This window comes from Apodemus sylvaticus, chromosome 11, assembly GCF_947179515.1.
Source record: "Apodemus sylvaticus chromosome 11, mApoSyl1.1, whole genome shotgun sequence".
Classification (NCBI taxonomy): Eukaryota; Metazoa; Chordata; class Mammalia; order Rodentia; family Muridae; genus Apodemus; species Apodemus sylvaticus.
Genome location: NC_067482.1, coordinates 33333743 through 33360657, shown reverse-complemented (window position 1 = coordinate 33360657; position 26915 = coordinate 33333743). Strand labels below are relative to the sequence as shown.

The window sequence follows — 26915 nt, the reverse complement described above, 5'->3', positions numbered from 1 at the left end:
GTTTAAACTCAAGTTTTTCGGGGATCGGAAAAGATTTACTTCTCTTCAAAGCCCGTGCCAACAACCTACAGTCCTAGCATATGCGGCTCTAGTGCCGTAACCCGGTACAGCTGGCCATTACTACGATTTGCAATAAGAAAATCAGTCCTTGAGGCGGTGGCAAGGGACATTTGCTATGCAAAAGGCAGCAAGGAACTCTGCAGAATCCTGATGAAGGCATGCTCAGGTCTGCCCAGTTCACGCCAGATAACGTGACACCTGGCTTTTATTTTACTTATCATAATGTAATCAAGATTTTTTTTTTAAATTTCAAGCTTTGGTGATTTTCTTTTCACACTGGAAAACGAACATCCATAATACATAAGCACAAGAGAAATCCTTCCTCAAATATTTGTCTTCCCAAGGATATTATGAGAATAAAAATGAGATACTATGTACCTAAGCTGGAAAAAACTTTAATAAGGAACAGTTGAGTATATTTGAGAAATCAATGTACTTTAAAAGCTACGCTCTTGGGGTAAGGTTACTTTATTAACACTAGAAAAGCAGGCACATTTTCCAGTGCACAGGCTCTAATTGATAGGGGGTCTAATTACATGTTTGTTTATAGAGGTCTGTCTCACGTAGCGCAGACGGGCCTCTAACCCCCAACGTAGCTGAGGATGACTTTAGACTTCCTCTCCATCTAGCTCTCCAAGGGTAAGCATAACTCATGCTCTCCCACGGTTCTGTGCACTTGGAGGTGACTTCTATTTGAACAGCACCCCGAGTGCAGTGCTGCCATGCTATCTAGAACTTCTAAAGATTAGGTGCTTTGTTGAGAAAAGACATCAGATAACCTTCATTCAGGCTTGACTTACAGACAGGAGTTCTATGTTGATCTATGGTGAGAAGTATCCTAGCCAGAGCTTTCCAGGAGCCTAACTCTGCATAGTCCTTGGGAGAAATGGTCCACTACTCGTGTCAGCTTTTTTTTTTTTTTTTTGGCTTTTTGAATTTTGTTTTTTGAGACAGGGTTTCTCTGTATAGCCCTGGCTGTCCTGGAACTCACTCTGTAGACCAGGCTGGACTTGAACTAAGAAATCCACCTGCCTCTGCCTTCCAGAGTGCTGGGATTACAGGCATGCGCCACCACTGCCCAGCGTCAAGTCAGCTTTACACAGTGGAATTACCAAAAATGAGAACTGCAGGGTGTGGGTGGCACATGCTTTTAGTTCCAGGACTCGGAGGCAGAAGTCGGGTATCTTGAGATCCAGGCCAGCCAAGGATACATAGGGAGACGCTGTCTCACAGAGAGGAGGGACTAAACTGCGTCTTATTGAGTAGCTCTACATGGCCTGGAATGCAGTCTATCATTTGAGGTCTGATGTTACCACAATCTACACTTCATCTTGCTCTCACTGTGCAAATATGTCCTTTAGCTCTGGGCTCGGGCCTGGGGAAGCTCTCTTCGTACCTGTTATTGCGTATACTCACAGGTCTCCTAACTATTATTTTACCTCAGAGGCTTGTTAATACAAATTATTTTCTAGTTGAAGAATTATTACTGGTGTGGTGGTGCAGACCTTTAATTCCAGCTCTCGAGATGCAGAAGAAGCAGGTAAATCTTTATGAGTCTGAGTTTAGCCTAGACTATCAGTGAACTGCAGGACACTCAAGGCTACAGAGACCTTGTCTTTTGTAAAAATATTACTCAAATCAATTTTGTGAACATCTATATTGCTCAACATATTTAGTTACACAGTATACTATTTTAAAAACACTGTCCCAAGTATAGAGAATACTATCAGAGACTGCTATACTTCTATTCAGAGGGCCGACACAGGAGTTGCCATGTCTCACCCAGGGTGTGAACAACTGACTTGCAAATAGCTCCTATGTGTACACACCCCAGGTAACCCCATGACATTTACCAGGCTTAGGACTAATAGCTCCTGAAAATATCTAAGACTGAGAAATCTGCCTAGTCATACTTTTCAGAGAGTACAGACTACTGTTTCAACATGAAAACTGACAAAGATACTAAAGTGGTCTCCTGCCTGCACCATACGAACCACACTAAGGAGCGTCCTTAGTCACGATGAAGATCAAATGAGAACGTCTTTAGGTGCTAAACAAACAGACTTGGTCTGAAGACGCCACCCCAGTTCCAGGTTCAGCACACTGCTTTGCAGTGTAATGCGGGATATACTTGAAGATGCTGAAGGAGGCAGCCCAGCATGGCCGCCTTAAAATGTGGTTGATGAACACATGTTCTCAGGCTCAAGGTTATGTTTTAAGACTAGAGAATTTTTCCCTGATAGTGGGGCTCAGCACAACCTTCAACTGAAAGAACAGATTAAATTTAAACTGCTACTCTGTTTTCTAACAGAGGAAAATACCATCAATGCTACCCCAGGCCAAGAGTCTAGGTGGCTAGATTTTAAGTGTTCTTCTGGTATTTTTTTGTCTAATGTATGCCTTCTTAAGTAGTTGACAGCTAGTTCTCGATTGTATATTACCTCAGAGCTTTCTTATTATATCTAAGTTGGTGCAGTGTATGATAAAAGAAAAATGTCTATTCCTAATAATACAGCTTTCTGTATTTGTAAAAATCCAATGAAAACCTATTGATTGAAAGCAACTACATCAGGCGGCAGCCTGGCTTATTTTTAAAATGAATATAGTGTTATTATGAAAGAAGTCTGACCCCTCCCCACTGAAATTATTCTAATTCTCAGTGATTTATGACAATCCTGGTGTGTTAAATGAATGATACCCAAAACACAAGAATTGCTAATGCGTTCGATTAATCCAAAGGGTCCTGTTACTTTCCCGGTAACAGTATTCCCTTAGAAGATGCCGATAGTCACACATACATGGTAACAAGGAATGATCCAGAAGCTGGAAAGCACCGGTTTGGAAACGAGGTTGAGCGCTGACGCGAATAAGGCCTGATGAAAAGATGAGGCAGAAGCACGAAGAGACCGCCAGAAACAAAGTCATACTGGGGACGACCGCCCCGAGACCTCGACAGTCTGGGATACACAGAGACTGGAAACAGTGTCATGCCGCCACACATAAAAACCCAAAACACCAAGACAGAGTTTTACAAAAGGGAAATGATAGCCCTCGGGGAAAACAGAGTCCATGATAAAACTGACTGCATCCTAACAAGCAGGACTACTGGAATTACCAAATGGAAACATTCTAAGCCCTGACCAAAATACTCCTAATTCTTCAACTCATTAATTTTTCTAATCACTTCAGGATTCCTAGTTTAATATACTTGAAAACTAACACATACCACAAAGTGTCACACACTGATTTTCTGATGTTTGTTTAAGAATTACCTGCAGGTCGCCATCTTGGAAGCCATGGAACTGGGAGCAACAAGAGAGAAGCACAGAAGCCAGCGAGAGCCTGGCAAAGGCCAGGGCTCCCCCCCACCCCCCCATGAAAACTTTTGTTGCATTTTCCAGATAACAAAGATATTTAGCCCTGTCCTTGACAAACCAGGCTAAATAACATTGTTTGTGAAGTATCTGAGAGTAGAGAATGCTGGGAAATTAGTTCACAGCTCATTAAAAGTTAAGAGGAACTCAAAAAGTCACTGGATGTGTTCCCAGTCAGGTAACTGCAATAACACCCCTTCAAATTACACTTAGTTACATAAAAGGAACGGGGCCCACATATTAAAAAGCTATAAAATTTTGTTTTCTCAAAGGGTAGGTAATAATAGGTATACTGTTTTAATAATTATGAACATAAGTCAAACTCTGAAGTCTTTTTAGAATTATATAAATTAAAACCCTAAAATCAACCAGCAATCCAGATGTTACAACTCATTTCCTTGTTCTTGGGAGGCTGAGGAGAAACCACAGTAAGAGGTCATCCTAGGATACATAAAAGAGCTCTAGGCCAGCCTGGGCTAAGAGCTGAGACCGACCGACCCCTGTCTCAAAAAGTAAAAATGTGAGCCACCAGATACTAAAAGAGGACGTTCAATGAAATATATATAGAGAAAAGAAACCCAAATATGCAGACATTCAAGTTCTGCACATATCCTCCTGGATATCTTAAACCATCTCTTAATTGCTGTTAATACCTAATGCAATGTAACTGCTATGAAGTAGTTATACTATATTGTTTAAAGAGCAATAGCAAGAAAGTCTTTTTATTGTTCAGCACAGCTAGTTAAAAAAATGCATTCAGTATTTATGGATTGAAACCATGGATACAGAATGCATGTAGACAGATGGCTGACTGTATATAGGAGTGTGCACAAGACTGAAGAAAAGACAACTGAGTTCTAGTCTCTCTCTCTCTCCTCTCTCTCTGCTCCTAATTAGACGGCATGCTCATGTGACCATCACCCAAATCAATATTCAGGAGGCTAAGGAGCAAAAGTTCAAAGCCAGCCTGGGTCATACAGCAAAAGTATGTAAAAACAACAAAAAATAAGAGACCAACAAATTTTAATTCTAGACCCCCCCACACACAAACCTTTTAGCTTTTAACTCCATCCCATAAAGACCATCACTAATCAATCCACCATCATGGGATTAACCTAAGATTTGTGCTTGTTTTTTTTTCTTCTTGGTGTGAACTTTAAATGTCCAGTTCTTCTCATGCAGCAGTACTTATGAGATCCATCCCTAACTGTGCTGTGTTAGGAATTTTGGGTATTACTCTAGAACAGTCTATTGTAGGAGTATGCATTTCATCACTACCACCCCCACTCCATTCTACAGTATTATTCCCGCTTCCTTCCGGCCACTGTAACTTCATGTCTGTCAATGAACATCTGAATGCACCTCTGCTGAGTGCATACCCGAGTATGGGATAGAGCCATAGGTCGTCATACTATACCCAGGCATTGTTGTAAACAGTTTATATATAAGAATTTAGTCCATACAAGTTACGACGTACCTATGGTCATCATAGCCAATTTAAAATGTGGAAACTGGGTCCTAGAGAATGCTGTGCTTCTGAACTAGTGAGTTACAGAAGCCACACTTGCCCCGTGTCCCCTACTCATCAAACTGTCTTGTACGCACTTAGAAGGAGCTCAAGGAAGTACAGTCCTGTGCTGCAGGGCAGCATAGGAGGTGGGTGGCATATGCTACAGCAATCCTGGAAGATTACAAAGGAGCAGAAAGCTATGGCTTAGGGACATTTACCATAAAGCACCATGGGACAAAATCTTACCCATTCGGTCATGTTGGAGAAAAGAAGGCCACATGGCACCTGATGATAATGGTAGTGGGCACCTGCTTGTAGATTCTGTATTTGCTAGAATGTACTTTTCATCATTATTTTAGTACCCTGCTATTTATAGAGGCTCCCATGACGTGAAACAACTGTGCTGTGTTACCCTGGTAGCAGTCTCCTACATCTAATGTTTACCAAGTCTCTGGATTGAACCAAGATACCTTGTTGAGTGATTAACCTGCATAGTGGCAAAATGGCCTAATGATGCATTTCTTGGAATAGACATCCCTGTACTTAGGTGACATGTAACAGCATTGGAGAGTAGAGGAAACTCATCTCAACATATCCCGACTCTTGTACTTCAAGTGAGGTGAAAACCCGTAGTACCATTTTTTAATTTATAAAATGTAGGTCAGATGAGTCCAGTGAATGTCATGGAAAGAGATTGCCAGCTACCCGCTTAATACATAAAAGCATCCTTCTGAATCAACTAAATCTCAACACTAGAACTTTAACATGCTTACCTAGAGCCTAAAAGATAGCAAAACAAATCTGGAAGTTTATAAGGACTGTCAAGACTGAGCTGGTGTTTTAGCTTCACTGTTAACTCCAGCAGCCTTAATCTGGCACCCCAAAATCATTATCTAAGAACTTCCTCCTACATTGTGTTCCTCATCACACTCTGAAGTCTGAAAATGCTTGCCTTGGAGGCTGTCTGAGTGTACCCCTCCCTCCCGAGTGCTTTTCTGGTGATATTACACACTCTTTACAGAAACAATGTCTACACCTCTCAAGAAAACATCTCCCGAGATCATTACCAACTGGTTTCCTCAAAGCTTAACAGAACTGGAAGGTTCTCCAGGATGTTTCTTCCATCAGAACCCTCACCCTCACCAGGTAAATTTCATGAATGTTGAGAAATATAAAAATATGTAGTATTAGTTGTTGGTTTTAATTTCCCTTCTGGAAAGCGACCACCCAATGATTGACAGAGGACATGCTCATTTCCTAACAAAAAAAAGCAATCATCTGTCTATTTTCTGTTTCTATAACAAAACACAGAAGCTAGGTACTTTGTACTTTTTGGGTTTTGGTTTTCTTTCAGTTTTTGAGACAGGGTTTCTCTGGCTGGCTGTCTTGGAACTCCTCTGCAGACCAACTGAACCTCCGTTCAAGAGATCCATTCACCTGTCTCTGCCTCCCGAGTGCTGGGATTGTGGGTGCGCATCACCACCATGCCCAGCCTAGGTACCGTTTCTCTTTTAAAAAGTTATTTTGGTCAGTTTGGGAGACTGAAAGTTCATGTTTGGGAAGTCCCAGCAGTTCAGCGTCTGGTGAGAACCTCAGTGTGTGTGACCTCATGGTAAAGGTCAAGTGTAATGGGAAGGGAGGAAGCTAGAGATGGTTGGACAGAACAGCGAAAGAATTCCAGGGTCAGGTTCAGCCTTTGATAGCAGCTTGCTCTCAGAGAGCTAACTAGTGAGACTACTGTTAATCCCAATAGCTAACCACTGAGCTTCCTGTAAACTCCATCTCTTAAGATACCACTACATACAGCCACACTGAGCCCAACTTCCCACACAGAATAAACGATAGCCACAGGACACAAAGATCCTTTAGGCAGCTGATTCATGGGGTGTGTCTAGTGATTCCTTTTTAAAGAGGCATTGTAAATAAATGGGTCCAGACAGCTCTAATCTACATAAGATGTGACAGTGATTTAAAGATCAAAGTGAGCGGTCAGAGAACTCGGCCAGAGACCAGACCAGAGGTTTCCTAGCCCTCGAAGTATCCGGTGACCCTTATGTGAGCACACCTTCATGTGTGAAGTAAAAACGGAGGCTTCTACAATAAGCCACCCCTCTCTTTGTATTGGTTTTTCCAGACAGGGTTTCTCTGTGTATTCCTGGATGTTCTAGAACTCAAGAGATCCTCCTGCCTCTGTCTCCTGAGTGCTAGGATTAAAGGAATGTGTTGCCACAGCAGCCGCCACCACCCAACTCTATCATACATTTCTTTTGAGGAAATAGTGACTATAATGCCACTATATATTCACCTGTGATCACCTTTCTAGGTTTTAGGTTTATTTTTTAAGATTTTATTTACTTATTATATGTAAGTACACTGTAGCTGTCTTCAGACACCCCAGAAAAGGGCATCAGAACTCATTATAGATGAGTTGTGAGCCACCATGTGGTTGCTGGGATTTGAACTCAGGACCTCTGGAAGAGCACTCGGCGCTTTTACCCGCTGAGCCGTCTCTCCAGCCCCTAGGTGTTAGGTGTTAATATTGCCATCAGTGCAGTGCACACTTGTTAGTTCTTGGGCTGGGTATGTAACCTGGTAGGCAGTGTGGGCTTAGTCCACGTGAGGCCCTTGTGCCACCCTGAGCACATTGTCCCCACCTCGCACCGTGGTCTTACTCTTCTTTGGCCCTGACCTACCATTTTAGAGTAGGTAGCAATTATTATGTTTTTCAAACATAATGGTGGGGCAATCCACTGGTTTCCCAATTAAAATTAATTCTACTATGTGGTAGAGATGTTTCTCTAATTGAAAATGTTGCATTGCCTAGATTTGTGCTGAGATGTAAGTGAACCTTAATGTCATTCTTACTCAAGGAAAATCGTGTCGCTTGGTAGTATGTTTGCTCCCCAGAAACTAGCTTATCACTGCTGTTCAAAAGAAAAAAACAAAACAAAACAAAATACGAACAAAACAAACCCAACAGTCATATTTTCAACCTTAGTCTGCTAACAAAGGCTTGCTTAATTTAGTTAGTTACCCTAACAGAGTCATTCCTCCTTCTTTTGTTGACAAGTGCTGAGATTATATGCTCTACTATAAAATACAATCCATTGATTATATTTTATAACACATCTTATCTTTATTGTCCTTACGTTATCTAATCGTATAGCTTTCTCATATAAAAGCAAGTATAGGAAACAATAGCATAGGGACCCGTAACTAAGAATAAGTTGTAGTTTGTTTGTTTATTTACTGAGACAGGGTCTCACTGTAGCTAGGGCAGGCCTGGGATTTGCTATGTAGCCTCAAAATCTCAAGAAATGGGGTTGCCTTTGCAGACCTCTCTAGTGTTTTGAGCTAGAGGCACCTGGCAAGTTGTAGTTAATCTCAAAAGAAAACATTGCCGGGCAGTGGTGGCGCAAGCCTTTAATCCCAGAACTTGACAGAGGCAAAGGCAGGTGGATTTCTGAGTTCGAGGCCAGCCTGGTCTACAGAGTGAGTTCCAGGACAGCCAGGGCTATAGAGAAACCCTGTCTTGAAAAACCAAAACTAACACACACACACACATACACACACACACACAATTTTTTTAAAAAAAGCTTTTTTTCTTCAGGTTGACATTTACAGAGGAAGATAAATGACACATGAAGGGAACTTTCTAGGTAACAGAACAAAATGTAAACACAGTTAAGAAAATGATAGAGTGCCTCTCATCTGTTCTCTAAAATTCTCTAGATCCATTCCCACTGCTCCTAATGGGATATTCAAAATAACATCTAAAAATATTATCCACTACTGCTCCTCTGAATCACATAATCACATTTAAATTTGCTTTGCATTATATACATAATCTTCTGAATACCCCCCCCACACACACACACACTAAGGGCTGAACCTACAGCTCCCACTAATCTAGGCAAGTCTTCCACCATTGAGCACATTCCCAGTTCTTAGCTTTTTAAGATTATAATAAATTATATCACTTCGCCCCTCCCTTCAGCACTCCAAAATCATACATGTATCCTTTCCTTATTATCACACGGGTGTGCAGTTCTAAGTACATAAATTCAACCTGCTCAGTTTGTAAACGTTTTCTCAAGACAGACTGACTCAAGCATTTGTGTGATTTATCCCTGATGCTTTTTTAATAAATAAGGGGTACACAGAATGTGAAGTGCAAATTCAAAGACTTGGGGCTCTGAAAAATGCAAAAAAAAAAAAAGATAACGTCTAGGTTAAGTTTGGTAAGGAAAATATAATCATTAGTGATGCCTGTGGCACCCACATTAATAAGGGTTACCACCCAGCTCTGTTTTAGACATTGTTGCTACCGTATTGTCTTATGATACTGCGTGTTAGTTTTGGAAGACAGGCAAAATCCTAGTTTGCATTATTTCCATACACAGATTAATACTAACTACCCGTTAAGTCAAGTGGCAAGAAACAGATTACAGAAGCAAAGGTCTTTTTTGCATTGTTTACCTCAAAGGCATCTTCCAATTTTCTCATAGCTCTAACTACTTACAAACTCACGATCCCCAAACCTATCACTGCTTTCAGGATGACAATCTGCTCAATAGCTCTGCCCTGGCAAACAAAGCTTTTGCAAGCTGGAGGCCCCGTGCAAAAGACAACAACAAAACCAAAAAAACGTGCAAAAAAAAGTGTTGCGGGTCCCTCAGCACCACAACCCTACAGCTTATCTCTAGAACCGTTCTAGTTTCAAGGAGATCTGAAAGATCCCTTCCCAGCCTGGCTAGTGTAAGCAAACTCCAGCGTAACAAACCCTCGGGGAGAGATGCACATTCTTGGAGTTAACCAGTAAAAAGCATTCGGGAGCAACGCGACAGGCTAGGTTAATGTCTATGCAGTCAAGGCGTACCCCACCCCCACTTGGTCAATATCCTGCGTAGATACTTGTCCTGATTCCCGAGATCCACGCTCCTAGCCTTGACCCACCTTCCCAGTCCTGATCCCCCGGGGTTCCTAGCCCTGATCCACCCTCCTAGTCTTGCGGTCCCCATAGTGGAGCTGGGAAGCAGCTCGGAGAACTGTGCAAATACTTGCCACTCCACCCCCACCCCTCATCCTGTTGCTCACCGGTGCTGAAGCCCCACGAGTCCCAGAGTGATCACATGCGGCACATCTAGCTGCGTGGGCCAGTCTCCAGAAGCGATGCACCCGAACACACCACATTCCTCACGGATCCCCGACTCCTCCAGTTCCATGGCGCCGCCGAGAGCACGTGGAGGGACCTGCTGCCGCGGCGTGGTCCAAGCACCAACCAGCTGTCCGCTCCGCTATAGGACGCCTCAGAGGCTCCCGCTAGAGACACCCTCCTTCCCCGCGGGCTAGACTCCTGCTACTGCGGCGGCGCGCTTCGCAGAAACCAGCTCGGCCTCCAGCTCCCCGCCAATCAGCTAGGGCAGCCGGGGGCGGAGCTACGGAGTCAAGGGGTGGGGTTAGTCCTCCACCGCGGAGGTCAGGAGCGCTGCTTTTCCTGCACGTGGAGGTCTCCCGTTATTTTCCCGCTCCCAAGGCGTAGGTAATGAGAGTAGCGCAGCTAGTCGCGTTGGTCGCTCAGAAAATCTGAGCCGTGCGTGCCCCTGGTCCCACGCAATCCCCCGGCCGTCGGGACTTGGTCCGCTCCAACCCAGAAACCTCTCCGGCCAGCGGGGGCCTGCAGCCTGCGCGCCACTTTTGGCTGCCTGCGGGGAGGGGCCGCCCGGAAGCGGGCTCGCGTCAGCGCGCCTGCGCGGCGGGAAGCCTGGGGACGCGGTCCCAGCCCCAAGCAGGGCCAGCCCGGTACTTTGGGTTCGCCGGTAGGTCGCAGGGCTGGACTTTTAATAACTGCCGCGCTAGGGCGTGTCCGTGAGCTGCACCTCCCTTTCCCGCCCTCTAATCCTGTGATCACTCTTGTTTTCCAGTGCGCTGCCTCTTTTTCCCGCGCGGTCTGCTGCTCTAGTTCACCTAGGAGATAATGGCGACAGCCGAAGGTGAGTGACTTGCTTTCGGACCCGCTAGGGTGCCCCCAACCCTCCGTCTGAGAGCTAGCAGGCTTGCGGACGCGTGCGGACCCCGGGGTCGGATTGCAGCCCTCCTGGCAAAGTGCCCGCCCGAGCTCCCCAAGACCGCGCCTGGGGCCGGGAGCCTGCACACGTGGTCCAAGCGCTGGGAGACGTACTTTAGGCACCCAGGGCCTACCTAAATACCAAAAAAGGCTCGGGACGGGAGGAGCAGAGTGGAGAATTACTCTGGAGGAGAAATGGTCAGGAACTAACGAAGTGCCTACCTTGTAATAAGCAGTTAAACAATCGGGAAAACCCAGCAGAATTTTTGTTTATTCTGGTAAAGTTAATATGCCAATAATCTCCTTTGTTGCAAGTTTAGTAGTTTAAACTGTGAAAACAGGGCCAAAGTTTTTGGTTGGGTGCTGCTTTGCAATAGGAATTTGGGATTATGGGTGTGGGCTTGATAGATTTATAGTTACATTTAGCATTTTGTCCTTGCATGGTAAGAGCTCGGGAAAAGATGGTTCTTTTATACTACCAAAACACCGTCTTGGAACACAAGTTTCTAATCGTGTGAGCACCCCCAACACATTCCTTCCTACCTATGAAAACCAAAAGAAGGACCCCGCCCCCAGAAGTTTAAATAAAATTGGGACGTAGGGCCAGACTTTTTCTGAGGTCATGGTGCCAGTATTCTAAACTTGTAAAAATCTTAGAATCTAACCTCTTCGTCAACCCCCACATCAGATGTGCCCCTGTGCTGACAAGAGTCTGAAGAAGGTGTACAGATCTATAGTTTAATTTAGAATGGCTGTGAACTGCCATGTGGGTACTGGAAACTGAACCGGAATCCTCTGTAAAACAGAGTTTTAAGAGCTATTTGAGTACACTGTAGCTGTTCTCAGACACACCACAAGAGGGCATCAAATCCCATTACAGATGGTTGTGAGCCACCATGTGGGTGCTGGGAATTGAACTCAGGACTTCTGGAAGAGCAGTCAGTGCTCTTAACCACTGAGCCATCCCTCTAGCCCACAGGGCGTGTTCTTAGTTGCATGGCAATCTCTGGCTTCTAGTTTCCTTTGTTCGTTGTGTATCTGTGGTTGCCTGTGCTTGAGTACAGATGCTCAGGAGCCTGGTCTGCCTTGAACCTGGAGCCACACCCAGGGTAGCTGCTGCGAACTGAATTTGGATCTTGGATAGGAGCCTTTATTCTTTAAAGTCTTGACTAAAGCTCTAACCTACTAAGTCAGTATCTTGTGTCTGTCTGCTGCTCTTTAGTACTCACAGCCCTGTGGGTCTCGGGTTAAGTCTAATTGGCTGATGAGTTAGGAATGAACAAGAAGGAAGGCGACAGTGTGTCAGGCTGAGCACAGAGATTATTAAATTAAGAGGCCTGAGAAAGAGGACAGGAACGTTAAGGAAGCTAGAGTTATGGGGGGGGGGGAGCTTTTTAAACTTTGTTAATTCTTCTGGACGTTAAGTTAGGAAGATGCTGTATTCATCTTCTACATCTCTGAACCACAGTGGCAGTTGTTAGCCAAGTTATTTATCACCATTGTCAACCCAGAATCAAATTTAGCCTAGTTGGGGGAGAATTACTTATATTTAGTGTTAATTAGAATTGTAATCTCAGATACCCAAAGGCACGTAAGCTTGAATAGTGTATTTAGTTTTTACAAGATACCCTTTTTTATAGTTTAAAACTACTAGAAAGCTTTATAACAAATCACTTACAGGAGTTGATGTTACCAAAAATTAGGTTTTCTAATAAGAAGAAAACTATCTCTGGGTAGTTTTGGAGGAGGAGTCAGTATATTGTTGCTAACAGGTTGTAAAGCTAGTGTTCCAGAAGCCCAGTTTGATCTACTCCAAAGGTCATCTTTAGTTGTGGCCAACTAAAATTTGGTCCAAGAAGACACTTACCTGGTTCATGTGCCAGCTGGTGGTGTGACCTGGTCAGCTCTTCTTTAGTTTGGGTTTTGTTTTGTTTTTTCCTATATTGAAGCAACTTGGTTGCTTCTTAATCAGTACCAATCTACACGCACCTAGAACACTGAGTGCTCAGCCGTGCTGACCTTGACTTGGCTACTTGGTCTTTTCTCCTTCAATTACCCCCTGTTAAATTCTGATCGTTGTCAGGTCTGCTCAGCTTTTACTTTTAGACTTGTCCGTAGGGTGGTCCTGCTGTGAATACGGCATCCCATAGTCTCTACCTCGTATTTATTTTATTATGGTTTCTTATTAATTACGGCTTTCTTCAAGACTTAGGTCCCTTGAGAGCAGAAACTAGATTTCATTTTCATTTGCTGTTGTGTCCACAGTTCCTGGCACACAGATACATTGGGAAAGTACTGAGAATAAATGTTGCAAGATATCTGATCACATTGAATCCTAAGAATGCGATATTTACTCAAGAATGCTGTTTCTAGTTGTGATGTAGCTCAGCTCATGGCACCAATCTTTAATCCCAAACAATAGTAAAGTTAGTTTGTAGAGGGAAGCACCCATGTTTGAAAGTGATGTCTAATTGAATGGTAGACAAACTGATGAATCAGAAAGATCTGACAAAATAGGATATGCCTAACTCTCACAAGAGAGAAGAAAGGGAAGCTCCTTAGTATGCTGAGGTGCAGAGTAAGGGAGGCAGTTTTACTGGGACAGTTGTACAGTGACAGGTTGAAGAGAGACAGCAAGCTAGACACAGGTGAAGACAGGCTGGGCCAGAGAGTGAGAAGGAGCCAGAAGATTAGGACAGAATGCTAGAGTGAGTTTGAGGTCAAGTAGAGCAGTTTTAGGGGAAGAGAGAAAACCCAGATTGCATCAGTCAGCCTGGAGGAGTTTTGAGCCAGAGCAGCTGAGTTGAACCAGCCAGCCAGAGCTCAGAAAGAACTAGAAAGGGTGAGCTTATTCAGCAGTAAGTCTCAGCAGATGAAAACATTCTAGGCCATGATTCGGTTGTACAAGAGGCTAGAAGCTTCCAGGACTGAGCCGAGATTAGCAGACTGTAGTAGTAAACCTGGAGACAACATTTACTTACAGAAAAATAATTTTTGAAGATAGAGCATGAAAAACTATCCCAATACCTTTAACCTTTGGTTGCTTTTGATTTTTATTTTATTATTTATTTATTTATTTATTTTTGGTTTTTTGAGACAGGGTTTCTCTGTGTAGCTCTGGCTGTCCTGGAACTCACTCTGTAGACTAGGCTGGCATCGAACTCAGAAATCCACCTGCCTCTGCCTCCCAAGTGCTGGGATTAAAGGCGTGTGCCACCATCGCCGGGCTGGTTGCTTTTGATTTTAATCTAAATCATTCTAATGGAGACTTTAGTATTCCTTGGGTGTTGTAACTTAAACTAGATGGTTTTGCCTGGTCTGGTGGAACGCATCTTTAATCAGAGTGGGAGGCAGCTGAATCTCTGAGCTTGAGATTAGTCTGGTCTAGGAAGGGCGTCCCAGGCTAGCCAGGGTTGTGGAATGAGACACTGTCTACGGAAAGAGAAAACGCCTTTGTGCTCATTTCCTGATGCTTCCTACATTCTCAATAAAGAGGGTACTGATGGCAGGGGATTGAGAAATAATAACCCAGTCGGGTTAATGGAAATGTAAATAAAGGAGGGCCTGTTGCTCTCTCCATGCCTAGTGGGTGTGGAACTGGCTTCCAAACTTAACCTCCTAACATTTTCTCTTGGTTTGGAACTTGTTTGCTTTTTCCTTTGGTGCTAGACTTTCAACTAGACCTTTTACAAGTTGGGCAAACTCCACTGAGCTGCGCCCCTGTTCGCTGCCTCCATTCCTGGATTTTTTTTTTTTTTTTTAAGATGAGCAAAGAAGCCTCTTTTTATGCCTTAATTTGAAATGAAGAAATTGTTCTGAGTTTACTCATTTAGCCTGCTATAAAAAGTCAGGGGAAATAAAGCATTTTCTTCCTGTAAGTTAGTTTCTTCCTGTAAGTTAGTTTAAATAATCTATTGCAGTTGTGTATATGAAAATATTAGTATGGCTACAATAATTTTAGTTGTTTCAGCTCAAAGACAAGGCTGACAGAGAAAGCATTGTGTTGATATCAGATGATCTGTGATTATTTCTATGTCTGCATATGCTACATGTGTGACCTCAACATTTGTGAGCCTTAGTTTTGTTTTCTTTTTTCCTTTGAGACAGGGTTTCTCTGTGTAGCCCTGGCTGTCCTGGAACTCACTCTGTAGACCAGACTGGCCTTGAACTCAAAAAATCAGCCTGCCTCTACTTCCCAAGTGCTGGGATTAAAGGAGTGTGCTATCACTGCTCGGCGAACCTTAGTTTTTTAATCTCTATGGTTATAATTAAACTAACACACAATTATATGAGAGTATAAGGTTCTGTGGAAGTGGTTTTTTATTGTTTTTATTGACACTAATTACTATCTAAGGAGTGATTGAATATTTCATTGGATTCTTTACTATTTAGGAAATCTTAACATCTGGTATAATTATGTTTTATTCCCACAGTACTGAACATTGGGAAGAAACTCTATGAGGGTAAGACAAAAGAAGTCTATGAATTGTTAGACAATCCAGGAAGAGTCCTCCTGCAGTCCAAGGACCAGATTACAGCAGGGAATGCCGCTAGAAAGAACCACCTGGAAGGCAAAGCTGCCATCTCCAATAAGATCACCAGCTGCATATTTCAGTTGTTACAGGAAGCTGGTGAGTGCTTCCCTTTGTGTCTTTGACAGTGGTTATTTTCCAGGGGAGAAATTGGTTGGATCAAGAATATGTTATACATCTCATGTGTCATTACATCTAAGGCAGGTAACTGGCTGCGGGAGATGGCTGTGTTTGACTTAACCTGTTGGGAATGTCTCACAGGCTAAGCCGCACATAATAAAATGAAGGGGAGAGCTTTCGAGAGGGGCTCACTCTCGAAGAGCTTCCTAGTTTGGAAGTAATGGTGTTCGGGTTCTAAAGCAGCTTAAGGTATGGATAGCCCAGCGATAAAGTACTTACTTAGCATACATAAAGCCTTAGTGTTGCCCACTGTCTTAGTTACTTTGCTATTACCTCGACTAATGCAACTTACTCAAAAGAAAAGGGGGTGGTTAATTTTGGGCTTACAGTTCCAGGGAGTCCATAGCCATCACGGCAGGAACATGCAGCAGACAGGCACGGCACTGGAGCAATAGCTGAGAGCTTACACTGCAAGTGGGAGGCAAAGTAGGCTAACTGGGGGTGGCAGTTGGGTTTTATAAGGGCTGACATACAGGTTCAGAGGTTCCGTCCAGTATCGTCAAGGCAGGAGCTTGGCAGTGTCCAGGCAGGCATGGGGCTGGAGGAGCTGAGAGTTCCACCTCGATCTGAAGGCAGCTGGGAGAAGGGTATTAAGGCCCACACCCACAGCAACACAACTACTCCAACAAGGCCACACCTCCACAGAGTTCCACCTGGGGGACCAAGCCCACAGAGAAAAAAATGAGAGAGAGAGAGAGAGAGAGAGAGAGAGAGAGAGAGAGAGAGAGAGAGAGAGAGAGAGAGAGAGAGAGAGAGAGAGACTGAGTTTTCTACAATCTCTCAGTCACCTGAATCACCACTGTAACCTCCCTCTACAAGGCCATCTTTAGTCTTGGCGAATTTAAAAAGAAGCCTTTCTGGAATTAGCCACAAATAAACTGAATTCACTCCCTGGAATGCTGCACAATTGTGCTTTGCTCTGCCTATTGTTCTGCTTGTAAACCTTGAGAAATATTTGAAGATAGCAGCTGTGCCTTCCTGTCCTCTTCTAAGTGGAAGACCTTGTGGAAAACTGAGCAGACTTTTCTTCCATTGGAGATGTAAAATATGAAACGAAGTTTATCTGTGGAATGCTGGAGTGAAGAAAGGGCAGTTAGGGTGCTTCTCCTGTGGGATCCTGAGGTTCTGTCAGAGGAGGCCGTCCAGTCCCCTGGAGCTAGAGTTACAGGGGCTGTGCACTGGCTAGGAACCACACCCAGCTGCTCTGTAAAACTGCTCTGCAGGCCTGGGGCGGGGCAGGACAGGTTTAAACTTATCTGAGAAGCTATTGGCTTCCAAGGTCACCACCTAGAAAGCTGTGAGTCCCAGTGTGGGGGAAGTGAGAGCGTGTTCTTTCCTCGGTGTTGGCAGAGTAGCTGCAGCTGCCAGGTCCTACCTGATGGAAGCTTTCTCGGGGATTATTTACGCAGTTAGAGAAAAAGTGTCTTCAGAATTTAGGGCTGTTCTGATTGATAAGGTAGATCAATCTGAGAATTGATGTGATGCTGGACTGTAGAACATGATTATTCTGCAGTCAGGTTATCTTTAGAGTGATTTAATGCCACTTGGATGACAAATGTGCCTTCTACAAAGATAAGTAGAGGAAGGAGACAGTCTGAATATGAATGAATGGGTGGAGTGTAAAACACTGAACTTCAATCTTTAGGTTTCATGTATGATTTGCCATGTGATATTAAAATGTACTGTTTTTTTTTTTTTTAATTTGTTTTTTTTTTTTTTTCCCCAGGACAGGGTTTCTCTGTGTAGCCCTGGCTGTCCTGGAACTCACTCTGTAGACCAGGCTGACCTCAAACTCAGAAATCCACCTGCCTCTGCCTCCCAGAGTGCTGGGATTACAGGCGTGCTCCACCATTGCCCGGCGGTATGATTCCCCACACCCCCACCCCCCCACCCCCCCGTGATGTTTTGATAAATAGAAAAAAATCTTACTTTGTTAACCTTAAGATTTTAATTATGTATGTGGGTGTGGGTGTGTGCTCTTGAGTGCAGGTGCTATAGAAGGCCAGAGGCATTGGATCTCCTGGTGCTAAGAGTTGCAGGGCTTGTGGGCTCCGGTCACGGGTGATGGGAAGGACTGGACTCTGGTCCTTCAGCACCCTAACGTGTGGACCAACTCTAGTCCCACAGCAGCAGATATTTCTGAGAGGTGTTTTGAGCTGGCTGAGGGGATAAAGCGCTGGCCACGCAAGAGGAACTTTCTGAGCTCAGCCCCAGAAACTATGTAAAGAGGGAGAACTGGTGTTTGACACTCATGCATACATGTTCTTAAGACACTGCTGGGTGCAAATGCACAACCACATACATATGTGTCAGAAGAAATTGAAAGAAAAAATGAATGAACACTTTGTTTTTTTTGAGTTTATCTACCTTCCTTAAAAGAAAAATCCATTGCTTCCCCTCCCCCTTTTATCTTCAATTTGTAGGCATAAAAACTGCTTTCACCAAGAAATTTGGGGAGACTGCTTTCATTGCACCCCAGTGTGAAATGATTCCAATTGAATGGGTGTGCCGAAGAATAGCAACTGGGTCTTTTCTCAAAAGGAACCCTGGGGTAAAGGAGGGGTACAGGTTTTATCCGCCGAAAGTGGAGATGTTCTTCAAGGTAATTGCTTTTTGTGTTTGAAAACTACAAACTCAAAATGTTAAACATTGAGACATCTGAAGCTATATGTGTCCTACTAGAAATGTATGTTGATAATATAGAATTACATTAGCAATGATAAATCAGGTTTGGCGGCAGGGAATCTGTGAAAATGTTTTTTGACAAGATGGAATAACAAAAATAACTTTAAATGAGCAGAAATCAGGACAAAAGTTAGCATATTAAAAAGATTTACTTGGGCAGTGGTGGTGCACACCTGTAATCCTAGCACTCTGGGAGGCAGAGGCAGGTGGATTTCTGAGTTCAAGGCCAGTGTGGTCTACAGAGTGAGTTCTAGGACAGCCAGGTCTATACCGAGAAATCCTGACTCTAAAAAACCAAAATCAAAACAACCAAAAAAAAAAATTTACTTGCCCCTTGCCTGGTGGTCCGTACCCATACTCCTGCCCGCTATTAATGTAGCGCGGGCGGGGTAAGAGGTGGCCCCTTACCTACAGTTCTTCTGCAGCACTCACGGGTGGCTTGGAACTGCAGCTCCGAGGATCTGACGTCTCTTACAGGTGCAGTCCGTGCATGCAAAACACCCATACTTATAAATAAAATTTAAAGGAAAGAACTGGTGTAGACGAATTGCTATTTCAAGGCCAGCCTGAGCTATGAAATAAGACCCTGTTCAGAAGGGTTGGTCTGTTTGTTTATTTGAGGTTTTTCTGTATGAAAGGGAAGTGGTTTTGAATTTGCAGGAGTTTGTGGTTTTGTTTTTTCTTTTGTTTGCTGTTGTTTTGCTTTTGTTTTTGAAGCAGGGTTTCTCTGTTTAGCCTTGGCTGTCCTGGAACTTGCTTTGTAGACCAGGTTGACCTCAAACTCAGAGCCTCTGCTTTCCAAGTGCTGGGATTTTTGTAAATTTAATTATAATGTATAACAAGTTATACAGCTGCCTGACTAAAAATACACTATTAACATTGTTTTCAAACTCTATGCATGTGACACACATGCATGTAAGCAAAACATTCATAAACAAAAGAAATGGCTTTGCAGGGAGAAAGATTGAATTATTTCATTACTTAATAGCTTAATAATTAAAAATAAACAGAGTAGAAGCTGGAGAGAGATGGCTTGGCATGCAAGCCCACTGTCCTAGCAGCTCACAACTGTTCACACCACAGCTGCTTGGGTAGTTCTGGGTGTGTGTTACAGTCTTCTGACCTCCACAGGCACCACGCACGCACACATGTGGTGTATAGATGGGATATGTGGGGGCAAAATGCACAGACCTAAAAAGACAAAGTAATGAGGCATTTTCCTGCTTTGCCTTTTTCTTTCCTTTTTTTTTTTGAGTAGTCAGACTGGAGCCAGAATGGTGGGGCAGCGCTTGCTACTCTTCCAGAGAACCAGAAACTGATCTCCTCCATACATGTAGTGCAGCATATACACACAGACACAGATAAAAAGTAAAATTTTAAAGTAGACTTAATAAGTACTTGAATCATAGGATATTCTGGAAGAAATTAGATTTAAAATTGCAATTCTTAGGAACATATATTTAGAGGAAAGAACTTTCTGTTTTTCAGGAAAGTTAAAAGTTCCAAGATTTAAATTAACTGTACGGCTACACTTCATTCTTAGGATGATGCCAACAATGATCCGCAGTGGTCTGAGGAGCAGCTCATTGCCGCAAAATTTTGTTTTGCTGGCCTGGTTATAGGGCAGACTGAAGTGGACATCATGAGTCATGCTACACAAGCTATTTTTGAAATTCTGGAGAAATCCTGGCTGCCCCAAAACTGTACGCTGGTTGATATGAAGGTACTGATAAAATAGGCAACGTAAAAGTGAACATTGTATATGAACTGTCCTTATACTATATCATTTTCAAATCATTTCCTTGGCAATGTGCTGCGTCTAGATTGAATTTGGCGTTGATGTAACCACCAAAGAGATTGTTCTTGCTGATGTCATCGATAATGATTCCTGGAGACTATGGCCATCGGGAGACCGGAGCCAGCAGAAAGACAAACAGGTATGAGGTGTTTGAGGTTATTAAGCTGTGATAGAGGTGAATGGGGAAGGATATTAGTCTTAATTCATAAGTGCTTAGTTTTAAAAGTCATTTCTCGGGCCGGAGAGATGGCTCAGAGGTTAAGAGCACTGACAACAGATGTCCTGAGTTCACTTCCCAGCAACCACATGGTAGTTCACAGCCATCTGTAACGGGATCCGATGCCCTCTTCTGGTACAGCGTACTTGCATAAATAAAGCTTTAAAAAAAAACAAAAAAAACAAAAAAAAAAGCCATTTTTCCACTGGAGATAGAGCACAACGGCAAACACTTCCATAGTACATGCAAGGATTCACCCTTCAGTACCAAAAAAGTGAAGGTGAACAAAATCTCCTTTGGTTCTAAGAAATACTTTTAACCTATAAACAGTTTTTGTATTTATCATCTTCAGATTCTGAAATAGTCAAAGAAGGGTTGTCCTTGTTTATCTGATAAGTATCCTCACACCTTCAAGATCTGGGACTCTATACACCAAGTCCTGGGGCCACAGGAAAGCTTCTAACAGAATTAAGGCAAAATCCTGTCTATATGTATACATGTTACTTCTTAAGACAGTTTGCTAATGAAGAAAGCATTTGACCTTTAATGAAACTTACTTTGCTACTGAACTTTTCCATTGAGAAAGCATTTGTACATCAAGGTGCATTTTCAGATACATTTCATTATACAAACATGTTGTAACCTTAGACTTAAAGGAAACATGTTTTAAGATAGCAGAAGAAAGTAATTTTCTTTTCTTTATTTATTTGGTTTTTTGGATTTGGTTTTTCTAGACAGGGTTTCTCTGTGTAGCCCTGGCTGTCCTGGAACTCACTCTGTAGACCAGGCTGGCCTTGAACTCAGAAATCCGCCTGCCTCTGCCTCCCAGAGTGCTGGGATTACAGGCGTGCTCCACCACTGCCTGGCAGAAAGTAATTTTCTAAACTTTTATTTTCTAGTCTTACCGAGATCTCAAAGAAGTAACTCCTGAAGGACTCCAGATGGTGAAGAAAAACTTTGAGTGGGTTGCAGACCGAGTGGAGGTAATTCTTCTCTAACAAACCTGTAATGACGTGTATTTTATTTCACGACATCATTGGACTGAGAAGCTAGCTCAGTAGTTGGTAAAGTGCTTTCTTGCCGTACAAAAACGAAGGCCTGACTTCTCTAGCACCCATGAAAAACCACAAAGAAAACACCAGATGTAGTGGCAGCTGTTTGTAATCCCAAAGTTTGGCCTTCGGAGGCAGGAGGATCCCCTGATCCTCTCTTGTTAGTCAGCATGATTGGCAAATCCCAGGCCACTGACAGTCCTCTTCTCACCAAAAACAAAGGGGTGGGGGGAGGAAGGATCCAGATGGTGGCTGGATAGAAGCGGCTGAACAAGACGGCTTAGCGTTTAAATCACTTACTACACAACCCCGGTGCCTTGTTCAGCCCCAGAACCCATATATTTAAGACTGAAAGGGAAAGGGGAGTTGACCTCCACGTTTGTAACATGTACATTCACAAAAATAAGTAGAAAATTTTAGGTGAAAGAGAAAAGCTGGGTGGCGCCTGAGGACCACACGTGTACCCAGCAGAAAGGGAGGGGTTAAACCAGGTGTGATGGAGCGTGCCAACAGTTTTACCTATTCTGGGGCTAAGACGGGGAAGGTTTCAAGCTTCATTCAGGCCAGGGTGGAACCTGATGATGTGAAACTGGCTAAGATAAAGAAAAGTGAGAGAGGCCTTTACATTCTATTATCAGTGACTTTAAACAAAGGATTGCTTTAGGAATGATGATGGCAGGCTACTTACTGGTGGACCAGACCTCTGCCACACTGCCGTTCCCAGATGCTGGTGTAGAACCCTGGCACTGTTTCTAACCTCTGTACTTCCCCTACATTTGTATGATATTACTACTATGAACCTGTGAGAGTTGCACATGATTCATATGAGTCATAACCACTTCATAGACAAATATTTCCAACTTATCTATATTTACTGTTCAAAAACCCAACTAACAGGTTGATAACCTAATTTACTTGACTATGCCTTAAAGGTTCAACAGAAAGTGCAGAAGCCTCTGGCATGGAATGCTTTGTTACTGTTCTCGTGATATTAAGAGGCTTAGAGACAGAGCTGGGGGTGGGGTGGGGGTGGGCTATGTTCTTGGTTTTGTTTGAGACAGGGCCTCACTATGTAGACAAGGCTGACCTGCCTCCTTGCTATTGGGATTACAGGTTTGTGCCACAGTGCCTAGTGAGTGTTGTTGTTTGTTCTGTTTTGTTTGTAATGGTCTATTGCTCAGCTTAATTTTGGTCTGTTGAGAAAGAAAATACCAGCTGTGCATGATGGCACAGACTTCTCCTCCTAGCACTGAGAAGGCAGATAAGGCGTATCTCCGAGGTTGAAGCCAGCCTGGTCTACATAATGTGACATGTCTAAGAAAACAAACAAAAACATAAAGGTGCTGGGATGTTCTTGCCTGCCTAGCATGCAAGAAGCCCCAGGTTTGATTGCCCAGGACTGCATAGTGTGGTGGCAGAAGCCTGTGACACTAGCCCTCGGGAGCATCAGAGGTTGAAGGTCATCCTCTGTTACCTGCAAGTGCCAGTCAGGTCAACCTGGGCTGTTGGAGACCCTTTCAGAAAGGGAAGGAAGACAAGAGGGAAATAGAGAAGGGAAGGAAAAACAGGAAAGCCATTTGCTTACTCGAGGCAAGAATATCAGGAGTTGAAGGTCATCTTCAGCCATATGGCATCCAGGCTCAATACCCTGACACACAAAAGCAAAAGATAAAATGCTGTTACACTGACTGTCACCCATTTTTCATAGTCCTGTGTTTCTTTTCCAGTTGCTTCTCAAGTCAGACAGTCAGTGCAGGGTGGTAGTACTGATGGGTTCAACCTCTGACCTTGGTCACTGTGAAAAAATTAAGAAGGCTTGTGGAAACTTTGGGATTCCGTGTGAACTTAGAGTAACATCAGCGCATAAAGGAACAGATGAAACTTTGAGGATTAAAGCAGAATACGAAGGTAAATAGAGAATCTCGGCGATTTCTGATTTGGGTAGAATTTTAAAATACATACCTTTGAATAATAGTGCTTAAGTAAGCTTTCCCCATATTTCCAAGGAAAATCGTGTCCTGAGTATACTTTTATTGCACTTATCTTTAGAAGGGATGCCCTAGACGTCTATAAATTAGAGAACAAGGAGAACACTTAGAATGCAGGCCTAGGGGAGCTGGAGCACGGCCTCAGCTCGACCCCCTCCGGGCATCTCAGCGTTCAGGAGGTCCGACGTTGCATGGCCTCGTGGTCACCTGCATGCATAAACTCATTCAGGAACTTTTTAAAATAATCTTTTGTAAACATGGCTCAGTGATGAGGAGCATACACAACCATCAGTAACTCCAGCCCCAGGGGAATCTATCACCCTCTTCTGGCCTCCAGGGGGACTCACTGCACACATGTGCATAGACAGGACTTGGAGGCGAAGCACCCGTACATACATGTGAAGACTTTAGAAACTACAAGCATGAAGGAAAGCCGACTAGGCCTGTGAGCAAGTGTGGTCCCCTTGTCACACAGGCAGCGCTCCTTAGCAGTGTGTCTTGTGTGCTCCGATGGAGAAGAAGGCCCTGACTCAGCAGCGGGAGGCTGAGGCGCCAGAGCCTCTGCTCTCCTTGTCAGATTTCATGGAAGCATGTGAGAAAGCTGTAGTTTCAGTAGATAAACGTTAAGATGTCATTGATCTAAGGTATTGGAATCTTTCACACACACAAAAAAAACCCAACTGTTCTAAACAAGAAAAAATGATGTTTAATGATTCTTTTGAGACTTCAGATCCCTTTAATAATCGGATGAAGGCTTGGATTCTTTCCCAATAAAAAATACGTAATTTTAGGTAGCTGGTAAAATGCTTATTTAGCATGTGAGAAACCCAAGATTCTTCTGTGGTACCCAGTACCACATAAAACCAGGAGTAGGTATCACACCTGTAATCCAAACATTAAGTTGAGAGCATAAAACAGGAGGATTACTGTAAATTCAATGTGAGCCTGGGCTACAGAATAAGACCCCCTCTCTATTAAATATATCAAGGTTCTTCAAGAATTTGAAGCTGGGCAGTGCTGGTGCTCACCTTTAATGCCAGCACTTGAGAGGCAGAGGCAGGCAGGTTTCAGAGTTTGAGGTCAGCCTGGTCTATGAAATGTGTATATGTACTTTTAGTGTTGATTTTTGATACTGCAAATGGTTGAGTTTATAGTCTCAAGCATGTTAAGCACTTGAACTGTGGATGCTCTACTATATATACATATCCTAGCACCCAGACACTACTTATTTATTTATAATTTAGGAGGTATCCACAAAATCTCTAACTACTATTAAGCGAGTCTACTATTAAGTGTCCTACCACTTACTTGAAAGGTAGCTGTTTAGTTGGTGAAATTCTTGATTTTGCTGAGTCTAAGCAGTAATAGCAGAAAGGAGCTATGAGCCAGCCATTCCCTCACCCACCTCATGACATTTCTTTTATACAGCAGATCTCAAAAATAGTGAATCCTATTCTGCCTAGGTTATTGTTTACAATACAATATAAGACGAACCATACATTTTGAACTTTTGTATGTCATTACCTTCTAGATACTTTCTCCATAGCAGATTACTCAAAGATTTAAAGTTCATTATTTTATTTTTACTGTATAAGTGTGTGCAGATGCATGTACCAATTGTACCATATGGGTTCCAGAGGTCACACCCCTTGTCCGCTGAGCTGTCTCAGTACTGCTCTGTACTGTTTGGTTCCTGGTTAGTGTTGACAAAAGGGCCTGACTTAACCATCTTATACTTTCCCTAGGGGATGGCGTGCCTACTGTATTTATTGCAGTGGCAGGCAGAAGCAATGGTCTAGGGCCAGTGATGTCTGGTAATACTGCATATCCGGTTATCAGCTGTCCCCCAATCACACCAGACTGGGGTGCTCAGGATGTGTGGTCATCTCTTCGCCTGCCCAGTGGTAAGACCTTGAAAACTTTTAGTAGTGTGTGTATACACCAAATTTCAAGATATAATCTCCATGCCTTTATCAGGCCTCATCTATTAATATTTGACTACATATTTTAATTACAGCCTACGGTTTTAAATCAGATTTTATGTTTTTGCACTGTTTTATACTTAGATGCTTAAGTATGTATCTCTAAGAAATAGGATTTGAGTTTATTATCATCTTTTTCTTGTTTAATTTTTAAGCTACCAACTAATTTTTCTGTCTTTCTCCTTCTGAATCAATAGGTCTTGGCTGCTCAACTATACTTTCTCCAGAAGGATCAGCTCAGTTTGCTGCTCAGATATTTGGGTTAAACAACCATTTGGTGTGGGCCAAACTTCGAGCGAGCATACTGAACACATGGATATCCTTAAAGCAGGCTGATAAGAAAATCAGAGAGTGCAGTTTGTAAAAGTGCAACTTAATGTTTAGGAGAAAAGTTACATATTTCTAGTTTGGATTTACAGAAAAAAATCAAGCAGAATGATTTCACATAAGAGAAAACAATTCAGTTTACCAATGAACAAATGGTCATTGGTGTTTGAGTTGGCACATTGTCAGTGGATATTAATATTTTCTAGCTCTGTATAGTGATATGCCCCTGTAACCTTAGCTCTGCAGAGGCTGAGGCAGCATGATCACTAAGTTCAAGGCCACCCTCAACTGTATTTCCAGGGAGGGAATCTTTGTAGTTAGTAAAATAGGCATAACACAGCTAAATTATACCTCATCCTTTATATAGTCATCGTTGGGTAAATATAATTATGGAACTGGAGCAATGTATCTGCGCTTCAAGAACCAGCGCCTATGTAGATTGCCTGACAATAAATAACCTTTAATTCAGGGCATCTGACCCCACAGCTTCCTTATGCACCTGCTCTCAAATGCTATTACATTCCCCCACCCAACACACAACATTTTAAAAAATAAGCTTTTTTAAAAAAAGATATTGTTTTGAAATGGTAATTGCATTTTTTTATTAATCAGTAGATAGTACTTGATCTGGGTTGATGCTTTGAAAATTAAAATATTTGTATTGTGTATAACTATATTCTCCTGCACGGTCTGTACATTCTCTAAGTAATGCGACTTGAATCCCCAGCTAAGGAGTGTGTTTGTGTTTTGTTGGGGTTTTGTTTTTACAGTGTTGAGGTCCTTGCCCATGCTCTAACCCTAGTTTGTTTGGGAATATTTACTTGTTTTGTTTTAAAAGAAATTGAGATTAGAGGTAGAAGAAAGAGGTGCTAGCAGGGTCTCTCTCCTGAGGTCTTTGGGCAGTAGGACAGTTCCACAAGGAATAAAGCGATTCCAAGGAAAGATAAGAGTAAATACTGCTTAGCCACTCAACTAGAGTTAGAAAGCATCCCTCAGGTAAGACATTTGCCACACCTGCAATCACCATCCTACCACCATTTTCAGAAATTGAGTCTCTGGTTTGTGATCATAATGAAGGAAGGAGTGGGTGGGTGTGGTGGGCTATTGGTTTGCTAATATACATCTGAACAGTGGGCCAGATTT

The 26915-nt window shown here is 43.0% G+C and overlaps 2 protein-coding genes across 5 annotated transcripts in view; one reads left to right on the top strand and one right to left on the bottom strand.

Annotated features, from left to right (window-relative positions):
• Ppat (phosphoribosyl pyrophosphate amidotransferase) overlaps positions 1 to 10332 on the bottom strand; it is a 34782-nt gene extending 24450 nt beyond the window's left edge. The window contains exon 1 of one of the 2 annotated variants that reach the window (XM_052199600.1): positions 10042 to 10332. In XM_052199600.1, coding sequence (XP_052055560.1) covers positions 10042 to 10169 — 128 coding nt within the window. In that variant the 5' untranslated portion in view covers positions 10170 to 10332. The remainder of the gene's footprint in view (positions 1 to 10041) is intronic. The other variant, XM_052199599.1, reaches the window with a different exon arrangement.
• Positions 10333 to 10401: 69 nt separating this feature from the next.
• Positions 10402 to 26448, top strand: Paics (phosphoribosylaminoimidazole carboxylase and phosphoribosylaminoimidazolesuccinocarboxamide synthase). 3 transcript variants are annotated; one of them, XM_052199601.1, is made up of 10 exons: positions 10402 to 10486; positions 10869 to 10937; positions 15445 to 15642; positions 18147 to 18325; positions 19952 to 20131; positions 20232 to 20345; positions 21323 to 21406; positions 23203 to 23383; positions 25209 to 25367; positions 25643 to 26448. In XM_052199601.1, exons 2-10 carry the CDS (start codon positions 10922 to 10924, stop codon positions 25807 to 25809), a joined length of 1278 nt encoding a protein of 425 aa, XP_052055561.1. In that variant the 5' UTR covers positions 10402 to 10486; positions 10869 to 10921; the 3' UTR covers positions 25810 to 26448. The 3 variants fall into 3 exon arrangements, with proteins under 3 accessions (XP_052055561.1, XP_052055564.1, XP_052055563.1); XM_052199604.1 differs by having other exon boundaries at positions 10412 to 10482; XM_052199603.1 differs by lacking the exon at positions 10402 to 10486 and adding an exon at positions 10667 to 10763.
• The last annotated feature ends 467 nt before the right edge of the window (positions 26449 to 26915 follow it).